Here is a 17,297-nt window from a genome sequence, read left to right on the forward strand (position 1 = left end):
TTTTTTTTTTTTTTGTTGTTGTTGTTGTCAAAAGATGTGTTGTGTCTCTGTGCTTATTGTGAAGGTACTTTTTAAAATCGTGTTTACGTCAGTCGTATACGTAAACAAATTAGCAATAGCGTGTGAACTACAAGCTGAACTAAAAGATGAACTCATGAAATATCTTTTTAAGCAAAGCATGGTTAGGGCTAATTTTTTTAGTCTTAGTATAAAGTATAAACTATAAAGTAATGTAATGAAGCGTAGTAACATAGATAAAAATTAATGTAGTGAAGACTAATGTCCTTAACTTTTATTTAGTAGTAACATTTTAATGGGTGTATATAGTAATATATAGACAAAAATTAAACTGCGTCAATTACATACGCAACCCTTAAGATAATTAAAAAGCTGATTGTGACTAGTAGACTCATTAACCATCTTTTTAAGCAAAGTATTTAGGATATCTAATTAGTATTTTAGTAATAATCAAGTTCATGATATACGGACATACATATATATATATATATATATATATATATCTTTCTTTTATCTTTTGGAATTGCAAGCTAACACTACCACTTACCAAATATGCATGTGATGTGTGTTTACCTCGGAAGTAAAGAATTACATGCACACGCAAGAATACAAATTACAAACACGATTCTGACTGTATCCGTCATCAAGATTAGCTCATGATTACTCATGAACCATTTACAAAGCAAATACGATTTTTAGTAGTTAGGATTACTTTAGTAGTCTTTATAGAAAGTAATATATACTTTAGTAGTCTTTAGTAGTTAGGTTTTAAATAAAGTGAACTTCGATAGTCATAATTAGTCACAATTTCATGGTATGCGAAGTAAAACAAACAAATCTTACATAAAAGTGATAAAAGTAAGTATCTAAAAACAAGTCCATATACATTGGCTTTGCTTGTCTTTGAAATTGAATCTTGTTCAGAAATGAGTAGTTTGGCTGGGTTTATAATATTGAACTTAAGGCAGTAAATGGTAACATGTATAAGTGCGTATTTGAACATTTTTTGCGTATTTGAACATTTTTTAGAAAAATCTGATTGATATTACTATTCATACATTTAGTGGGCAATAGGCGTTTTTCAAAAAAAAAAATAAGAAAACCACTTTGCGTTTTTTAAGAGAAGGTAATATCCTCTTGGACCGCTTTTTGTTTGTCCAAAATCAATTAGGTAGCGTTTTTGTAGATTACGCACTGTTATTTTATTCTTTTTAATTATTTATTTTATAAAGAGAGGAATAATTAATTAAATTTCAACAATAACTCTATGCTATATTTGATGCTATAAGTATTTTTGATTTTAAAATTTTAAAAGTTCTGATAAATGAATTACTTTTTATTTATTTTTATAAAAAATATTACTTCATTATTCTTCACAAACTACAAAATAATTACTTATAATATGGAAAAACAGATCCAAAAAACTTAAGTCAGTTTTAATCAAAATATAATTTTAAATTATGTCATCTAAAATGTATCATATTTATGTTAACTAGATTTAACAATTTACAAGTAAACTATAGTTTCTTCTATAATAAATTATTTTTAAAAGATGTATTTCTTCATTATTTAATAAACAAAATTTTACATGATTATAACTTTGGTTTTTAAAGTTCATAAATTATAAATAAAATGTAAATATTATTTCACTAACAATAAAAACTATAATATGTTTATAATTTGTAACTATAAAAGTATATTAATATAATATATGTGTTTATAATGTGTAACTATAATATGTATTATGCACCGCTTATTATTTTTTTCACCAATCAAACATTATTTTGTACCGTTTATTTTGGAATAACCGCACTTGTCCCGCAAATACATTTGTCCCGCACGTACCGCAGTTGAACCGTACCGCACTAGCAAATTTTTTGTTCCGCACTACTGAATCTGCAGTTACCATTCAGACGGTAAATGGATGATTTGTTCGAAATATAAAGCTTACAAACAACTAACAAATTCAGGATTCATATGATTTTATTTTCATTAGTTAATTTTTGAGTGAATTATAGATGAAACTTCTAACGAAAGTAACCATAATAATTTTTTTTTTTTTATAATTTTATTTTATTTATAGTTACTCCCCAAAACTTTGTAAAAATTAAGAAAAGCCCCTAACAAACAGAAACGTCCACGTAAGAGTGGTTTGGATCACTAGACTCGCGAATCGTCATCTTCATCGATCGATATGCGCGACACATCATCTCTTCGTCATGATTTGTGTCCTGAAAAGTTCAAACCTTTTTGGCAAATCAGACAAAACCCAACAATTCATTAAACAATGTCCAAAACTTGTAACTTTCTCAGCCTCAGATCCAATCCTCTGCCTCCGTTTCTCTCCACCGCCGGAAATTCCCGTTTCCTCCGAGCTTCCTCTGCTCTCAATCTCCTGACGACTGCTTCGAAACCTTTCCACCGTTGGATCCGCGCTTCTTCACGTCGCCGGTTAGTTCTCGGTGGTTTTGGCGGTGCTTCGTTGTGGATGATGAACAACAACATGTCCGGTAAATCTTTCATTGCTTCCGCGAGGCAGACGAATCCTTCTCCCGTCGAACAGGTCTTTACTCCCTTTTGCTTCAGTTAGGGTTTTGATTCTATAGCTAAATTGTTCAAAGTTTGTAGCTTTTAGGAATTTGGCTTTATCAGTGAGTCAGTGACACTGGGAATTTAGTTGTTCAAAGTTTGTAGCTTTATGAAAATTTGAACCCATTTGCTTGGTTTTAGGCGTTGAATAAGGTGGATTGGCCCGAGACTTTCCCATTCAAAGAAGAAGATTTCCAACGATACGATGAGTAAGATTACAATTCCAAGCTTGTGTTATAGTCTTACTTACTCTGTTTTGTTCTCTGTGAGGCATGCGTGAGTTTTGGTTTTGAGACATACTAATATCTTGTTGACTTGTGTAATAAACTTGTCCTAAGGTCGTCTGATTCAACGTTCTATGAAGCTCCAAGGTTTGTGACACACATTGATGATCCTGCCATAGCTGCATTGACAAAGTATTACTCAAAGGTTTTGCCTCAGAGCGATACTCCTGGAGTGAGCTTACTCGATATGTGTAGCAGTTGGGTATGTGTAAATTGCATATCCAGTCTTGTGTGTGTTATGTTAGAAATTTTTTATTGAGAATCCTCTGAAGTTTAGATTGTTGGCTGTTATGATGTTACATAGGTCAGTCATTATCCAGCCGGATATAAGCAAGAACGAATAGCTGGAATGGGTTTGAACGAAGAAGAGCTTAAGCGCAATCCGGTAAAGAAGATTCAATTTTACGTATTTACTCTCTTTCAGAGAAGAGATGGATCATCATATGATCATAGGATCTAATACTCTCTTTCAGGTTCTCACCGAGCACATAGTCCAAGACTTAAATCTCACTCCTAAGCTGCCTTTTGAAGACAATTCTTTCCAAGTTATTACCAATGTGGTAAGACCAAACTTTCCTTTTTATCTCTAAAACTTGCACTTCTTCATCTGTATCTCAAGTTCTTACGAATTTGTATGTTTCTTGGTATCTGAACAGGTAAGTGTGGATTATCTTACAAAGCCACTTGAAGTTTTCAGGGAAATGAACAGAATCCTCAAGCCCGGGGGACTAGCTCTAATGAGGTTCTCTTTTAACATAAACCTGTCAAGTCTTGTGACACAGTAATATTATACATATCCTGCATGGTTTCAACCAGCTCACTTTCCTCTTATCTTTTTTTGCAGCTTTTCAAACCGTTGCTTCTTTACTAAAGCAATCTCGATATGGACATCAACTGGTGATGCAGATCATGCTCTCATTGTCGGATCATACTTTCACTACGCTGGAGGATTCGAAACTCCACAGGTATTTCTGTTTATTTCATCAACACACCTTCTATTAGAATCCCTCTTAAGAGTTTTTTTTTACTCTTGCTGATGATGAACTCGTTCCAACCTGTGATCAATCCAGGCCGTTGATATATCTCCAAATCCAGGGCGTTCAGATCCTATGTACGTTGTTTACTCAAGAAAACTCCCGATGGCTTAAAAAAATGGAGATTCAAACACTTAATGTATACTATGATATGTAGACTCGCAACTGAGATTGGAACCGAGGAAACTAATCTTCATTTAAGACGACTTGGAAAATATGGTTTATATATATAGAATGTGCCATCNGACTCACAACTGTGATTGAAACCGAGGAAACTAATCTTCATTTAAGACAACTTCGAAATTCTGGTTTATATGTATATAGAATGTGCCATCTCTCAAGATGTTGGAAACTTGGAATACAATCCACCTTTGTTCGAAAAACGTCTGGACATTTTTAACTAACATGAAAATGAAGATACTATACGTACTGACTACTAATGAGTACAGTACAGTAGCTAACAGATCTCAGGCTCGGGCCAAACTTCTATCTAAGTTAATAGAGCAGCCTCACAGATCCTCGAGCCAACACTTAAACTCAAGACAAAAGTGTCCTGGTATCCCATCGACGGTTCTTCTTACAATGGCTCTGTGATCTTGAGGTGGACCATGAAGAGGATCCACATCTCTGAAACTAATGTAGAAGATGGCATTCCCAGCCTTGAGCTTGTCCTTTGACTCCAAAGCTTCTCGGGTGTGTACAATGACCTTGTTTATTTGCAGAGGCACACACGACACACTCCTCATGTCTCCTTCCCACAGCGAGAAATAAGCAATTTCAGTATACAGATTAAGCCAGTTGATGTGTTCTCGGATATCTGATTCTTGCAACTCGTAAAACTGATCATGCTCAGTGGATGACATCAACGCATCATCCGGAACCAACTTAGGTAGATCGCCTTTGTAGAAATCATCTATTGCTTCGTCATCCCATCGCTTTGTTTCATCTCCAGTACCTTTTTTAACAACACTTTCCAGAATCATCAAGATTACGATGACAAAAAAAAAAAAAGAAGAAGAAAAACCACACTTTAATCAAAACCAAACGACATTATTAGATTACCTTGAATTTTGGGTTTAATTCTACAAACTTCAGTCAGAATCTTCATATCTTCGTCGTACCTACATGTAGCGCTTGTAACACGTGTCTGGAAAGTGAAACGTGAATCGTTGGCTGGATCAAAAGCCTCCGCAGTTATATGGTAAGTCATGAGCGCACAGAACTTAGAAGTATATTTCTTTACGTGCATCAACTTAAGGTTTGAGCCCTGTAATCAAAGAGGTAGAGAGAAATAATCACAAGTAGATCAGGAGCAAACCGCAGATACAGAGTTAACAGAGTACAACCAATATCGAGATTTAATTACCTTGTGAAGATTGTACCAATGGAGTCCGACTCTAGCACAAATGCCAACAATGTCATCACGACGGTCCTCCTCATTGTTGGCACATTTATACATACGGATTGAACTATTCGGATTACATATCTCAACATCAAAACCCTATACAAAGAGATCATATATCACACATCAAATAAGTTGAGAGCAGGGGGGATAAATATATATATATATATATATATATATATATATATATATATGTTTACATCGGAATCGCGAAGTTGGCGATAGAACTCTTGGTCCAAAACAGGGTCAACGTCATCATCATCACTTTCTTCAGTCCATCCAGATCCAGATTGTGGATTGTTGATTACAGCGGCAGACCATTCTTCCTCCGCCATTAAACCGGAATTAACCACTTATTGTTTCGTCCTCGGCTATTGCGAACGTACGTAACAGTTAGGGTCTAGCCAGCGTAATGAAACAATTGGATCTCTCTTCTTTCTTTCTTTCTTTCTTTCTTTCTTTCTTTCTTTCTTTCTTTCTTTCTTTCTTTCTTTCTTTCTTTCTTTCTATGGTATGTTCTGTTCTGAGCAGGGATCTTTGAGTTATTGTGGATTTGATCGGATTTAGTAGAATTGAAAGTTGAAACTAGAGTTCTTTATGCTGAAACTGAGCAGGATCTTACGCTGACAGTGTGATCAGTGATCTTTACAGTTTAAGTCAAATGGATCGGATGCTGATCAGTATATGGATCGGATGTTGTACGCGAAGCAGTATATGCACGCTGGCGTGTATCACGGGTAATAGCATGCACCATTCATTAATTTTTTTTCGATTATATGTAAAGTTTAAGTGAACTTGACAGGAAAGGCTTTGTCCTCACTATTGCAGTGTGTCCAAGATAGACTATTAGCTACGAATTGGGAGGGAAAAATGGGCCACATGAGAGAACAAGGACACTGCGGCAAAAACTCTTTTCAAGTTTACACACAAATTTCTGGTTAAAGAAAACTGCATAATCATTTTTTTTTCTCCTCGCAGAGACATGTTGGGCAGTAGTGGTGTCTGAGCTTATTAGTGCGTTGCGCTTTATTGAGGGTATAGACGAGGAGTATACAGAGTACTCGATCCAAGAACTAGTTGATTTTGCTGCTCCGTCGAAAGTAAAAGACTGCTCAGAACATCAATGTTACACGCTAAGCATAGGGAAAGGTTTGGAATATGTACTCAAACATGGGCTTCAAAAGGCAATTCATAGGAAGTATGTAGGGTGTAGAAAAAAGTCCGAGATACCAGCACGTTCTACAGTTGATCTGGCACACATAGATCGCGTGGATAGGTTATCTTTTGAAGAAGCACTTATCAGACTTGAGAGACAACCCATTGGAGCTTCCCTCCACATATTCATGCCTGATTACAAGTTAACTATAGGGGTATGTATACATATCTGTATTTCTCGAGTTTGGTACTATTGAACTTAATCATATGTGATTCTGAAAACAAACTGAAACAGGGCGTTTATCGTGGCCCATTGGAACGGAATTCTAAACTAGTAGGAGCGCATGCTGTTTCAATAGTTGGTGTCGTAGAGGAAAAAGGAGAAATGTGCTTCCAAGTGAAATCAACCCACGGTACGAGGGTAGGAGTGGATGGGTACCTCAAAGTTTCGATGGAGACTATGTTGGTTCAACTTCCTAGAGAGGGCATGCTTCCTGATGGTAAATTTGAGAAACCTACACCATTGATCCATGGCTTCTGCTGTCCAACTATTCTTCCTAAAGCTAACTAATGCTGGTAAGTTTTTTCTTCTTTTTGAACTTTCTGTTATTTTTTTCTTCTAAGTTTAGATGAAAGATGTTGGTGTGTTGTTTGAAATCCTAAAGCATTTTCAATCTTTAAAATTCAGGGGATTGACGCCTAAGTAAATATGGTGAGAGACTAACACCTAATGGCTGGAGAGTTCTGAGAGCAAAGAATAGCTCTTTTATTGCGTAACAATAACGTAAAGTTTAAACTGAAACTATAAGAACTTTAAATAATCTCTCAGCCGTTGTTTGGTAGACCACCCCGATGCTACTTCAGAAGTTTTAAAATTTGGAAACTTCATGCTACATTTTATTGCCAAGTGTGCTCCGATGCTACAGGCTCATAAGTATCAGCTGGTCGAAGCTGTTAAGTGCACAACAGTCTAGTTACAAAAATCTATCTTGTCGAAACTCAACGCCCTGTAGCTCCAATACCATAGTCTGTTCTTTGGCATACACCTTTCTTCTACGGTGATATGAGCATTCATACGGAAAGAGGATGTAGGGCTGTACAAGATGTAGTTCTCAAGTGCTTGTATAAGACTTATCTCAGTCAAGATAAGCTCTACAGTAACATAAGGATAGTTTTGATAGTTACCTTATACTAGTAAACTAGAAAAAACAATCCTCATTACTTTAATAATTATATAAAAATGGGTTCATGAGCTTGATAAGTTACCTTTATGTCTCATCTCATTGTCTTGTAGTTAATATAGGTTGCGTATGTGATATCTACATTACTCTAAATTCCACCCATTAAAAATGTTTTCCTACTATAATTTTTCCACCGCTGGTCATTACATTACTTTATAGTTTTTTTGAAAAAGAAAACAAAATTATCAATTAAACTAAATATAGTTTATACTACTATACTACAAAATAACCCCTTACTACAAATTTGCTTAATAAGATAGTTCATGAGTCTTAAAAGAGTCATAATGATCACCTTTTTATTCATTATCTTGGTTGCGTATATATATGTGTGAAACCACCACATTAACTTTTATCAATATTCAATTTCAAACCATGCTTCAAAATGCATGTTTCTAATTACGAGTTAATTAAGGACTATTGAACACTATTTTACCTCTCTTCATTACATTACTTTTTACTACTTAAAATTATAAACATAACCCTAACTAATTTGCTTATTAAAAAGTGTTTCATGACTAATCAACTCTTTTTTTTTGTTATTTAATTTGTAGTGTTGTTTGCGTATGGAATGCTGTAAACACGTTTAAAAAAAAGTACATAATGACAATACTAATATAATTATAAAAATGTTCTGATTTTCTTATTGGGTTCATGTTACTTTTTTACCTAGTAGCCAATAATGTCAATGCAGTGATTTTACGATCTGAAAAATCCCATTTTACTTTAGATATGTCCTATGTTGGATCAAGAAACAACAACTAAATTTATTTGGATAGAAAATGAAATCTGGGTGGACTTTCGGTACAAATCGGTAAAACTGTAAAAATCTGCGAACTGGATTTTTGTATTTGAATAAGTTTGATTTTTATTACATGAATCCCCCTCTCCCCTGAGAGAGAAGCCAAATATATACATCCCCAAACAAAATCGCATAACAACCCCTGAATCTTCTCCTTCCATCTCGTCTTATCTTCCCGAGATCTCCTCCACTTCGAGCTCTCCCTCTCCGTTTAGCTCGGAATCCTCCTCAACCGTCCTGTGCTTACTGGGCCTTTCGCGGACCGATCTCGAAACCCCCATTAATTGACAATTTTATCTCTCAGGGGAGAGGGGGATTCATGTAATAAAAATCAAACTTATTCAAATACAAAAATCCAGTTCGCAGATTTTTACAGTTTTACCGATTTGTATCTTTTGAGTATTTTTAATCAAACAAACTATATATATTTATGAATTTGCTGAACTATATACATTTAGGAAAACCTAACACATCCGGACCAACCGAACCAACCTAGATTGAGAAAGTTAAAGATGATTAAAAAAAACATGCACAACAAAAGTTGCTTTATATAAACAAAGTCATGGGATGGGAAGTTTGCGACTCCAACGAAATAGTCTTCTGAGTAATTTTTCATATAAAAAAACAACATCAGATCCAAAGAGAAACAGTCTTCAAATCAAAAACCAAATACAACAGTATGATGGATAAGACATTGATTGATGATGGTAATGATGATAGTGATGACGATGATGTGATAATGAAGAACAGGAGATCACTTGAGAAGTGTCTTGACTATTGCTTTGACATTAAGCTTCTTCAGGTCATTGTAAGACTGGCCACAACCCACGAACATAACCGGTGATCCCGATATGTAAACCATCGATAAAGCTGCTCCAACCTACAAACCAAAACACTCTTGTTTACATTTCATTTATATTATAGAACTCCAAACACTAAATCTATCGATTAGTTTTCTTTTGGATGTGGTGGTTTTTCTATTGGGTAGAAAATGACACATATATATAATTATATAGTTTCCAAGGTTGTAGATAGGGTTTTCTCATTTTGAGTGGGATATAATCTTGGTTCGCAAGTTTAGAGTATATCCATGCAATTTTGTTTGTTTTGATTTAGGGAATAATGGTAATGCATATCCTTATTTTGAGTATAGTTAGGATTTGATTTATGTAATCCGATCATTAGGAAGATACGGATCCAGGCTGATTAATATACGTATAAGAATTTACCAAATTGTGTTTGTACTCCCGATATTTTAGGGAAGATCCGATATCTGTAATCCCAATAATAAACTTTTAGGGATGTTGCAAAATGTAATTAGTTATATTTTTAGGGAAGATCCGATTTTTGTAAGTGGTTTAGTTTTTTTTTTTTAAAAACCCGACCGTGTGACAAAATTAGGAAATATCCTAATTCCGTAATCGGTTTAAATGCTTAAAAAACTCGACCGTGTGACAAAAAATGGGACACAAATTTGTATTTCAAAAATGTTAAGATAGATATAATTTCAATTATTGTATGCTAGTTGTATTACCAGATTAATCACATTGTTATGGACATTTTAGTTTGGTTACTGGAACCATTGTACTCTGTATCTGCGATTCGCTCCTGATCTACTTGTGATTACTTTGATACTTTTTCTCTCTACCTCTGATTACAAGGCTCAAGCCTTAAGTAGTTAAGTTGATGCACGTAGATAAATATATATACTTCTATGTTCTGTGCGCTTATGACTTACCATATAACTGCGGAGGCTATTGATCCAGCCAACGATTCACGTTTCACTTTCCAGACACGTGTTACAAGCGCTACTGACTGAAATTTGTAGAATTAAACCAAAGTTTCAAGGTGAATTAAATAATGTCTGGTTTTGATTAGTGTGGTTTTCTTTAATCTTGATGATTCTGGAAAGTGTTGTAAAAAGGTACTGGAGATGAAACAAAGCGATGGGATGACGAAGCAATAGATGATTTCTACAAAGGCGATCTACCTAAGTGGGTTCCGGATGATGCTTTGATTCCATCCAGTGAGCATGATCAGTTTTACGAGGTTAAGGACTTATGAATTCTATTTGACCACTCTTCTCTACATTACTTTACTTATAAAGATGGTGCATGCATAAACCTTGATAGTCACAATCACCCTTTTTTGTAATTGGTTGCGTATGTGATTGACTATAAACACCAATTTAAGTTTCAATATGCGCACCTGCCCTATTGAAATACAAAGTAAATGACAGTACGTAAAAGAGTTGGAGTATTATACGTAAATTGTGGGGCACTTTATAAAATGAAAAATAATGAGTTAGAGTATACGATCACAAATAAATCGACAATAATTTTTCCTTTAATTTATAAACAAATCAAGAGTAGTTTATTAAAAGAATACTGAGTTGAGTTCTTTTTAAAAGCCTTTTTCACTTAAAATTTTAGGCCCGAATATGTTATTGTCGTTCTCAATTCTCCTGAATGATGTTGAATTCTCCTTCGGGATATATACCCTTTTATTTATTCTGTTCTTAAAGAAGCTGATAACATTAATTGGGTTTTAGTCTTTGTTATAAAAGCCAGAGCTTCTCGCTTGAAACATTATAAATATGTTAATCTCAAACTTGAATTCTTGTTTTTGTTTGCTTCCCTAGTGTTTTTGCTAGTCTCTTTGCTATGTCTTCTTTCTGTGTTTGATTTGATTCTGATAAAAGTTACCGACACAACTTCAAGAGAAAATATATCACCTTTATTTGCTGCTGAAACTTTTAGCTCATGCATTCGATTCTCTTGTGAAGTTAATTGATTTGATATAGCCATATAGGCAAATGATCGATGATTCTATGTCTATAGACTATAGTCCTGTATGTTTAACCTATTTTATTGCTTTTCTTAAGGAAAGGTGACTCATATTTGTTTGCCAATAGGTTTGATCATATATATAATGTTCTTCTTAATTACTCACCTCTTGGATACAGGAATTCCATTAAACATGCCTGTTTGTCTTAACCTAGAGCTAGCAAAGGTACGTGTGTGCTAATTACTATTGATCAATTATAAATTTTATGTAGTCTAATTTTTCATGTTTTCACTGTTTTTGGAGGAATATATATGCGCAGGTAGACTTGAATATACCTTGTGATGTATACGAGTACTTGAAGACAGTTACAGAAAGTCTACCTGAAAGTATCAAAAGAATACTAGTGCCGATTCTGTTAGAAAATCCAGATTCCAAAGTATCAGTCTTCAGTACGAAAAGAGGAACTTATGCAAGATGGACCAAGAAACCGGTACTTTTTACATAATATATATATATATATATATATATTTATCCAACAGATAATGAATTAGCATTAACTTGCACGTACACTGATAGTGAGTTTTGTGTTTTAAATTCATTTCAAATCCAGCGTGTAAGGACTGCCACAAAATGTTGTAAAGACGAGTATCGTATTTGTCAACGCCATCCGCATCATGGTGAATTATATCTTTTAATACAAGGTGCTAATGATGTAAGTGGGTTTGAGCTAATGATGTAAGTGGGTTTGAGATTTGGTGTTTTGTTTTGAGTTATTTTCTAAACATAATAAAGAGAGTTAATCTTTATAAAAAGCTTTGCAAAACTTCAGTATCGTTATATTTCAAAGCAAAAATAGACAAAATATAAATAAAACATAAGAAAAAAAAAGCTAACCACAAGCAAAAAAAAAGCTAATTACAAGCATAACATTTATTTGTTCCGTCTGCTAAGGTTAACGTCCTGGCCGAATTTTGAAATCGGATTCCAGATGTTTAATTTTGTAATTTAATTAATTAGAGTTTTTTTTTTGAAAAAACGAAAGTTAAAGAAAAGTTTATATTCTCGTCTATTAATTCTTTAATTACGATAGGGTCTCGACCGACGACCATGTGGGTTTGATCCTAAGATGCCATGAATTATTGCTGGGTGTGTAGCTAACTAGACCATGTGGTCTCGACCGACGACCACACAAATCATTCAACTATAAACCAAAATTTTATTTATATATAATAAATATTCTGCATATTGGTTGAATCAACCTTCCTTAACCAAGCTGTTGAACAATTGAAAGGACCGTATCTACTGTGGGATCAGCCCGGTCTACATCCACTGCCGTTATATTTGGAGACTGTCTCCCATTCACCATAGCGACCAAAGAGAGCCACAAAACCATATATCCAAAAACTCTCACCATCATACTGCTCAGTGGGAAACGGGTCATCAGCAAGCTACTGGTGTAGTCTGTTAAAAAAAAATTCATCATGACTTTTACATTTGTTTTTATCAAAGTAAAAAAGGAGAAGGTAATAAATAGACGATGCATCCATTGTTGAAATATGAATTGGTGGTTGTTATATTTGTCGACAAAAGTGGGCTGAAAGTCCTCTATAAATAGAGAGAGATATAGCGAGAGCAAATCATCCCATAGCATCCAATATAATAAAGAGAAGTTGTAATACTAAGCAACATATAAAATAAGTAAGTGTATGAGGTTTGAGAAAATAAAGAGTGATGTGAGATTTGAGTGTTTTTACTATTAAGTTATAAACTTTGTATGGTGAGTGATTTTCAAATAAATATAAGAGTGTTTATTTAGTTGGTTTATATATTTGTGGTTAATTTATTAATTATTTATTTATTTACAGGATACCAATTATATTTTAATCCAATATGATTCAACCAAGTCTAATATTTATTGTTTACTCGTTATTTGGAAGCTTTTGGTAAAATCATGGCGAATTTTACTACCTCTATTGAGAAGCTGAATGATAACAATTATGGGTTATGAAGTTTTATTTGCTCTATCTGTTACGAATTGGAAAGGAATGGATGTCTCATATAGTCATATGCAGGGCCGGTCCTGAAAATTTAGGGGCCACAGTAATAAAAAATTTTTTAGGGGGTTATTGTAAAAGGTTTTGAAATTTTCCTTTAGGGTTTTTTCAAGACAGAAACCTAAACGTCGCCGTTTAGGTAGACTCTCATACATGTAAAAGTGTTAACCAAACAGATCTAGCCACGTGGCACCGCTTTCCCGCGCTTTCATGAGACAGACAATTCGTTTTTAGACTTCTCGGCTACGCTTTTGGTTTGAGAGAGGGAAAGAACGGATGAAGATGGAGGAGTGGATTCCGCTGTTCGACATTTTTTTGAATAGTTCCTCGCCGGAAACTGAGGCTTCGCTGTGGCTAGACCAGGCTTCTTCATCCTCCACCTCCTCTGCCGCGGCGGCGCCCATCAACCGGAGCTCCTTTGTTTCGTTGCTGAAGCAACAATGCGATCATCAGAGTTCATCTCCGGTGACTAAGAAGTAATGCCCAGATTTTCGACTTGGACTTTTTTTTGTTTTCTCTATGTTTGGGTTGCTTATGAAATTGTTTTTCTTGTTAGGGTTCTATTCATTGAGACATTACCCAACTTGGTTCAGTCAAAGATTCTATCTTTCCTTCTTTTCGAGTGTCAGAGGTTTTGCGTTAGTGATTTGGTTTGGCTGGCTAGAGAAATTTTGGCTAATGAAGTTGTTGATTTCTGGGTTCAGAGAGATGCACAGAACCTGCTCGACAAAATTCCTAAACCAAAGTTTGATTGGATATCTCATCTAGATTTGGCTTCTGCTAATGAAGATAGCTTTAGGGAGGAATTTGACTCTGTACCTGATTGGCTCACTGAGAAGTCTGCTTCTACTGGTACAATTCTTCCATGGCTTCCTGTATCATTCGATGATGTAGTAGATTCAGAAATGCTGGTTGTTGATTCTTGGAATGGAGAGGAGGTGAGTCTCATCGGAGAGGGTATGGAAGAAGATCATCGAGAAGTTGTTGATAACATTGATCATACCATGAATGTTGGGTTACAAGCTGATGATCATGAATTGGCGGCGAATCTTAGAGCTCAGGTTACTAGCTCTCAGTCTAGTATTGAAGTTTTAACCTTGTGTGATGAAATTCGAAAACTTTGCTTGGAGAAGGGTTTTAGAGTTTTGGCGTTGATTGAACCTTGGAATGCAGATGATGAGACTGCTGCAGTTTTACTTTCGAATTTGTATAGTGGAAGTGAGGAAGATGAGCTTGGTTGGCCAAGCCAGGTTCTATGTTCGATCGTGCTTCCCAAGCTTTTGTCTCTCGAGACATCCGCCTCTCGTGTGTTAATGTCTGCAACAATCCAGTTTTGCAAGATCCACCAAAGAGCAGCTGAGTATGCGTTGGTGTTCCCTTTGATACTCAGGAAAAAAGGGATAAACAGCTTCATCTGTGAGGTGATTTCAAGGGTTTTGAAAGAATGCTTGCACTTGGGTCATACATCTGGTTTTTGCCAGAAGTTACTTTGTGGAAGAACTGAAGAGAGGAGGTTTCTGTTCCTTCCTTGCCACTGAGATCTTATATCTGAAGATCTAACATGGAATGAATCTCTGTTTATCCTTTTCCAGAACGTCTTGCTCCACGACGTCCCTTTAACCCAAGATTCTGTTGATTGTCTTGTTTCCAAGGTTCAGGAGTTGGCGGCAAGGTATTCCAAATCTCTAAAATTTGGAAACTTCTTGCTACATTTTATTGCCAAGTGTGGTCCGATGCTACAGGCTCATAAGTATCAGCTGGTCGAAGCTGTTAAGTGCACTAACAGTCTAGTTACAAAATCTATCTTGTCGAAACTCAGCGCCCTGTAGCTCCCATATCATAGTCTGTTCTTTGGCATACACCTTTCTTCAGTGGTGATATGAGCATTCATACGGAAAGAGGATGTAGGACTGTGTAGTTCTCAAGAGCTTGAAGGTGTTAAGGCTTATCTCAGTCGAGATGAGCTCTAGAGTAACATTTTCTTTGTGTTCGAACAACATGGTGACAGGTATGAACAAAACACATGGATATCATTCTAATGATTACCTAACAAAGCTGAATCTGTATGATCCGGACATGCTTTGTGAGGGAATACACAAGAATACAAGACCTAATGAAAGGAGAATTTGATGGGTGATTCATAGCAATTAAATTCCAGATAACCCCTAGACTAACTCAATATTTATCCATGGTCTGACATCTTGAGACTTTGTCGGGATCTGGTTGGAACCTCAGATAATCTTGTAACAAGAACTTTGAAGCTGGAGATAAAATAGCATCAGAAGCAAGATTTTAGAATATGGCTATTGACAGTCTACTTCATGTATCGCTATAAGTCTACAAAGGAACGATTCAAGATTCAAACTCAAGTTCTGTCACTTATCCTGCAACGAAAACGCGAGAAATGATGTCACCAAACAAGCTCTGCTGTGTAAGATGTATGGAGGGGCAAGAAGAATGAATCGAATTTAAGATCACCATTTGACATGAGAATGAGATCTAGACCAGCCACGAAGAGAAACTGTAATTTTTTAACTTCACTCTCTCGGCTCATGTAAGTAGATACATCTTCAATGTGCTGTAAATAATGATACCAAAGAGTCAAAGACCAACACAAATGACATTTCATTTCACCTGGCTGAACAGTCTGAACTGAGTGTGTTTGTTAACACGTTCGTCTTTGGACTGTCAAGAGCACCACCCAACTTGGAGTCTGGAGACATGACAGGCTCCAGATGTCAAACCATGGAGAAATGTTGAGCATTAGTCTAGGAAGTAGGAACTATCTGTACAAAGATTGCTATGATCACCCATTTAATTCTCCTTTTCGTTAGGTCTTGAATTCTTGTATTCTTTTGTTATTGTGCCTTGCTCCACTCCTCACTATTGCTTTGATTAGTAAAGCACTGTCTGAAATCTTCTTCCACAGCCGCATTATCACACTATTGTTCGAATAGAGACATCTTTTGCCAGCTTGTACCGGTATCAGTTTCTCTAAAGATGAGCTGATCTAATGCTAGGCTTAAAAGCGAAATTAATGATACATAGATTCAGTCTTAAAGAAATTATATAAGGCAGCAGCGGTTTAATACAAACAAAAAAAAACAGAATAACTTGATAAGATATTGTTACGAGTAGATTACCAAATAAATAGATAAAAGGCAGAGGATAATCTGCAACATCTTAGACTATTATGTGTACAGACCAAATTTAGTCAATAGATCAGATAAAGTCCCCAACCGGAAACTTAACTTCAAGACAAAGGTGTGCGGGATGCCCATCTGTGGTTCTTCTTACCACCGCTCGGTGTTCTTCAGTCAGACCACAGTCCCTGAAATTAATGTAGAAGACTGCATTCCCGGCCTTGAGCATTTCCTTTGGCTCCATGGCTTCATGAGTTTGTACAACGACCTTTTTGATCTCCAGAGGCGTAGCAAACTTGAGCTTTGTCTGGTAGAAAAGTTAGGGGCATAAAATAATAAATTTTGTACACATATAACCAAAACGCAGAGGGAATGTGAAACACCAAAAAACAAAGAAAGAAAGGGCTCACCAAGCCATTTTCCCACAGCGTATAAAATGCGTAGTCAGCATACATATTAAGCCAATCATATTCGCGAATGTCTGTGTCTTGAAGCTGTGAAAGAGACAATATCAAAAGATTTGAGTGAGAAAAAAAAAGTAGCTAAAAAGTGAGAAAAACAAATACTACTAAGAAACTAATTATGGTCTAACCTCGTAAAAATGATGTTGATTATCACTAGATTGCACCAAAGCATCATCCGGAAGCCAATTCAGACCACCTTTGTAGAAATCATGAATTGCTTCCGAATCCCAAGGACAACCCTCGACCTCGGCCTTAGAACCTTTGTAAACATGATGAAAGAGTAAACAATTTACAAATGCAGTCAATCAAACCACAAATAAACTAAGT

General features: G+C 35.6%; 6 protein-coding genes across 6 annotated transcripts in view; 3 read left to right on the top strand and 3 right to left on the bottom strand.

The window, feature by feature from the left end:
• On the top strand, nt 2,206-4,169 carry LOC104717236. Its single transcript, XM_010434779.2, has 8 exons — nt 2,206-2,581; nt 2,749-2,816; nt 2,946-3,093; nt 3,196-3,276; nt 3,365-3,451; nt 3,548-3,633; nt 3,736-3,856; nt 3,962-4,169. The coding sequence occupies exons 1-8, from the start codon at nt 2,306-2,308 to the stop codon at nt 4,037-4,039; spliced, it is 945 nt and encodes a 314-aa protein (XP_010433081.1). The 5' UTR covers nt 2,206-2,305; the 3' UTR covers nt 4,040-4,169.
• Nucleotides 4,435-5,662, bottom strand: LOC104717237 (UPF0725 protein At4g29550-like). The gene is made up of 4 exons (XM_010434781.1): nt 5,528-5,662; nt 5,292-5,426; nt 4,988-5,192; nt 4,435-4,880 (listed from the first exon to the last, which is right to left on the bottom strand). Exons 1-4 carry the CDS (start codon nt 5,660-5,662, stop codon nt 4,435-4,437), a joined length of 921 nt encoding a protein of 306 aa, XP_010433083.1.
• Nucleotides 6,198-10,586, top strand: LOC104720072 (caricain-like). The gene is made up of 4 exons (XM_010438043.1): nt 6,198-6,228; nt 6,306-6,697; nt 6,778-6,982; nt 10,447-10,586. Exons 1-4 carry the CDS (start codon nt 6,198-6,200, stop codon nt 10,584-10,586), a joined length of 768 nt encoding a protein of 255 aa, XP_010436345.1.
• On the top strand, nt 13,636-16,340 carry LOC104717238. Its single transcript, XM_019231151.1, has 2 exons — nt 13,636-13,839; nt 13,920-16,340. Exons 1-2 carry the CDS (start codon nt 13,640-13,642, stop codon nt 14,899-14,901), a joined length of 1,182 nt encoding a protein of 393 aa, XP_019086696.1. The 5' UTR covers nt 13,636-13,639; the 3' UTR covers nt 14,902-16,340.
• The window catches only part of LOC104717241 (probable acyl-[acyl-carrier-protein]--UDP-N-acetylglucosamine O-acyltransferase, mitochondrial), a 4,737-nt gene continuing 3,919 nt past the window's right edge, over nt 16,480-17,297 (bottom strand). Inside the window, exons 13-15 of the mRNA XM_010434783.2 lie at nt 17,099-17,229; nt 16,917-17,000; nt 16,480-16,813 (exon numbers count right to left, since the gene is read on the bottom strand). The gene's annotated coding sequence lies outside the window, so the exon portion shown is untranslated. The remainder of the gene's footprint in view (nt 16,814-16,916; nt 17,001-17,098; nt 17,230-17,297) is intronic.
• The window catches only part of LOC104717239 (UPF0725 protein At4g29550-like), a 1,962-nt gene continuing 1,250 nt past the window's right edge, over nt 16,586-17,297 (bottom strand). Inside the window, exons 4-6 of the mRNA XM_010434782.2 lie at nt 17,099-17,229; nt 16,917-17,000; nt 16,586-16,813 (exon numbers count right to left, since the gene is read on the bottom strand). Coding sequence (XP_010433084.2) covers nt 16,586-16,813; nt 16,917-17,000; nt 17,099-17,229 — 443 coding nt within the window. The remainder of the gene's footprint in view (nt 16,814-16,916; nt 17,001-17,098; nt 17,230-17,297) is intronic.

This window comes from Camelina sativa, chromosome 10 (genome assembly GCF_000633955.1).
Source record: "Camelina sativa cultivar DH55 chromosome 10, Cs, whole genome shotgun sequence".
NCBI lineage: Eukaryota > Viridiplantae > Streptophyta > Magnoliopsida > Brassicales > Brassicaceae > Camelina > Camelina sativa.

Bases quoted from the DNA above. Each gene is read 5' to 3' on its own strand.
- LOC104717236 (XM_010434779.2), top strand. From the start codon at position 2,306: ATGTCCAAAACTTGTAACTTTCTCAGCCTCAGATCCAATCCTCTGCCT. The intron at 3,634-3,735 runs GTTCTCTTTTAA...CTTTTTTTGCAG, and splicing joins GGGGGACTAGCTCTAATGAG to CTTTTCAAACCGTTGCTTCT. The intron at 3,857-3,961 runs GTATTTCTGTTT...TGATCAATCCAG, and splicing joins GAGGATTCGAAACTCCACAG to GCCGTTGATATATCTCCAAA.
- LOC104717237 (XM_010434781.1), bottom strand. From the start codon at position 5,662: ATGGCGGAGGAAGAATGGTCTGCCGCTGTAATCAACAATCCACAATCT. The intron at 5,427-5,527 runs GTAAACATATAT...CTCTTTGTATAG, and splicing joins GCCAACTTCGCGATTCCGAT to GGTTTTGATGTTGAGATATG. The intron at 4,881-4,987 runs GTAATCTAATAA...TTGTTAAAAAAG, and splicing joins AATTAAACCCAAAATTCAAG to GTACTGGAGATGAAACAAAG.
- LOC104720072 (XM_010438043.1), top strand. From the start codon at position 6,198: ATGGGCCACATGAGAGAACAAGGACACTGCG. The intron at 6,698-6,777 runs GTATGTATACAT...AAACTGAAACAG, and splicing joins ATTACAAGTTAACTATAGGG to GGCGTTTATCGTGGCCCATT. The intron at 6,983-10,446 runs GTAAATTTGAGA...TGTTGTAAAAAG, and splicing joins AGAGGGCATGCTTCCTGATG to GTACTGGAGATGAAACAAAG.
- LOC104717238 (XM_019231151.1), top strand. From the start codon at position 13,640: ATGAAGATGGAGGAGTGGATTCCGCTGTTCGACATTTTTTTGAATAGT. The intron at 13,840-13,919 runs GTAATGCCCAGA...TTTTCTTGTTAG, and splicing joins TCATCTCCGGTGACTAAGAA to GGTTCTATTCATTGAGACAT.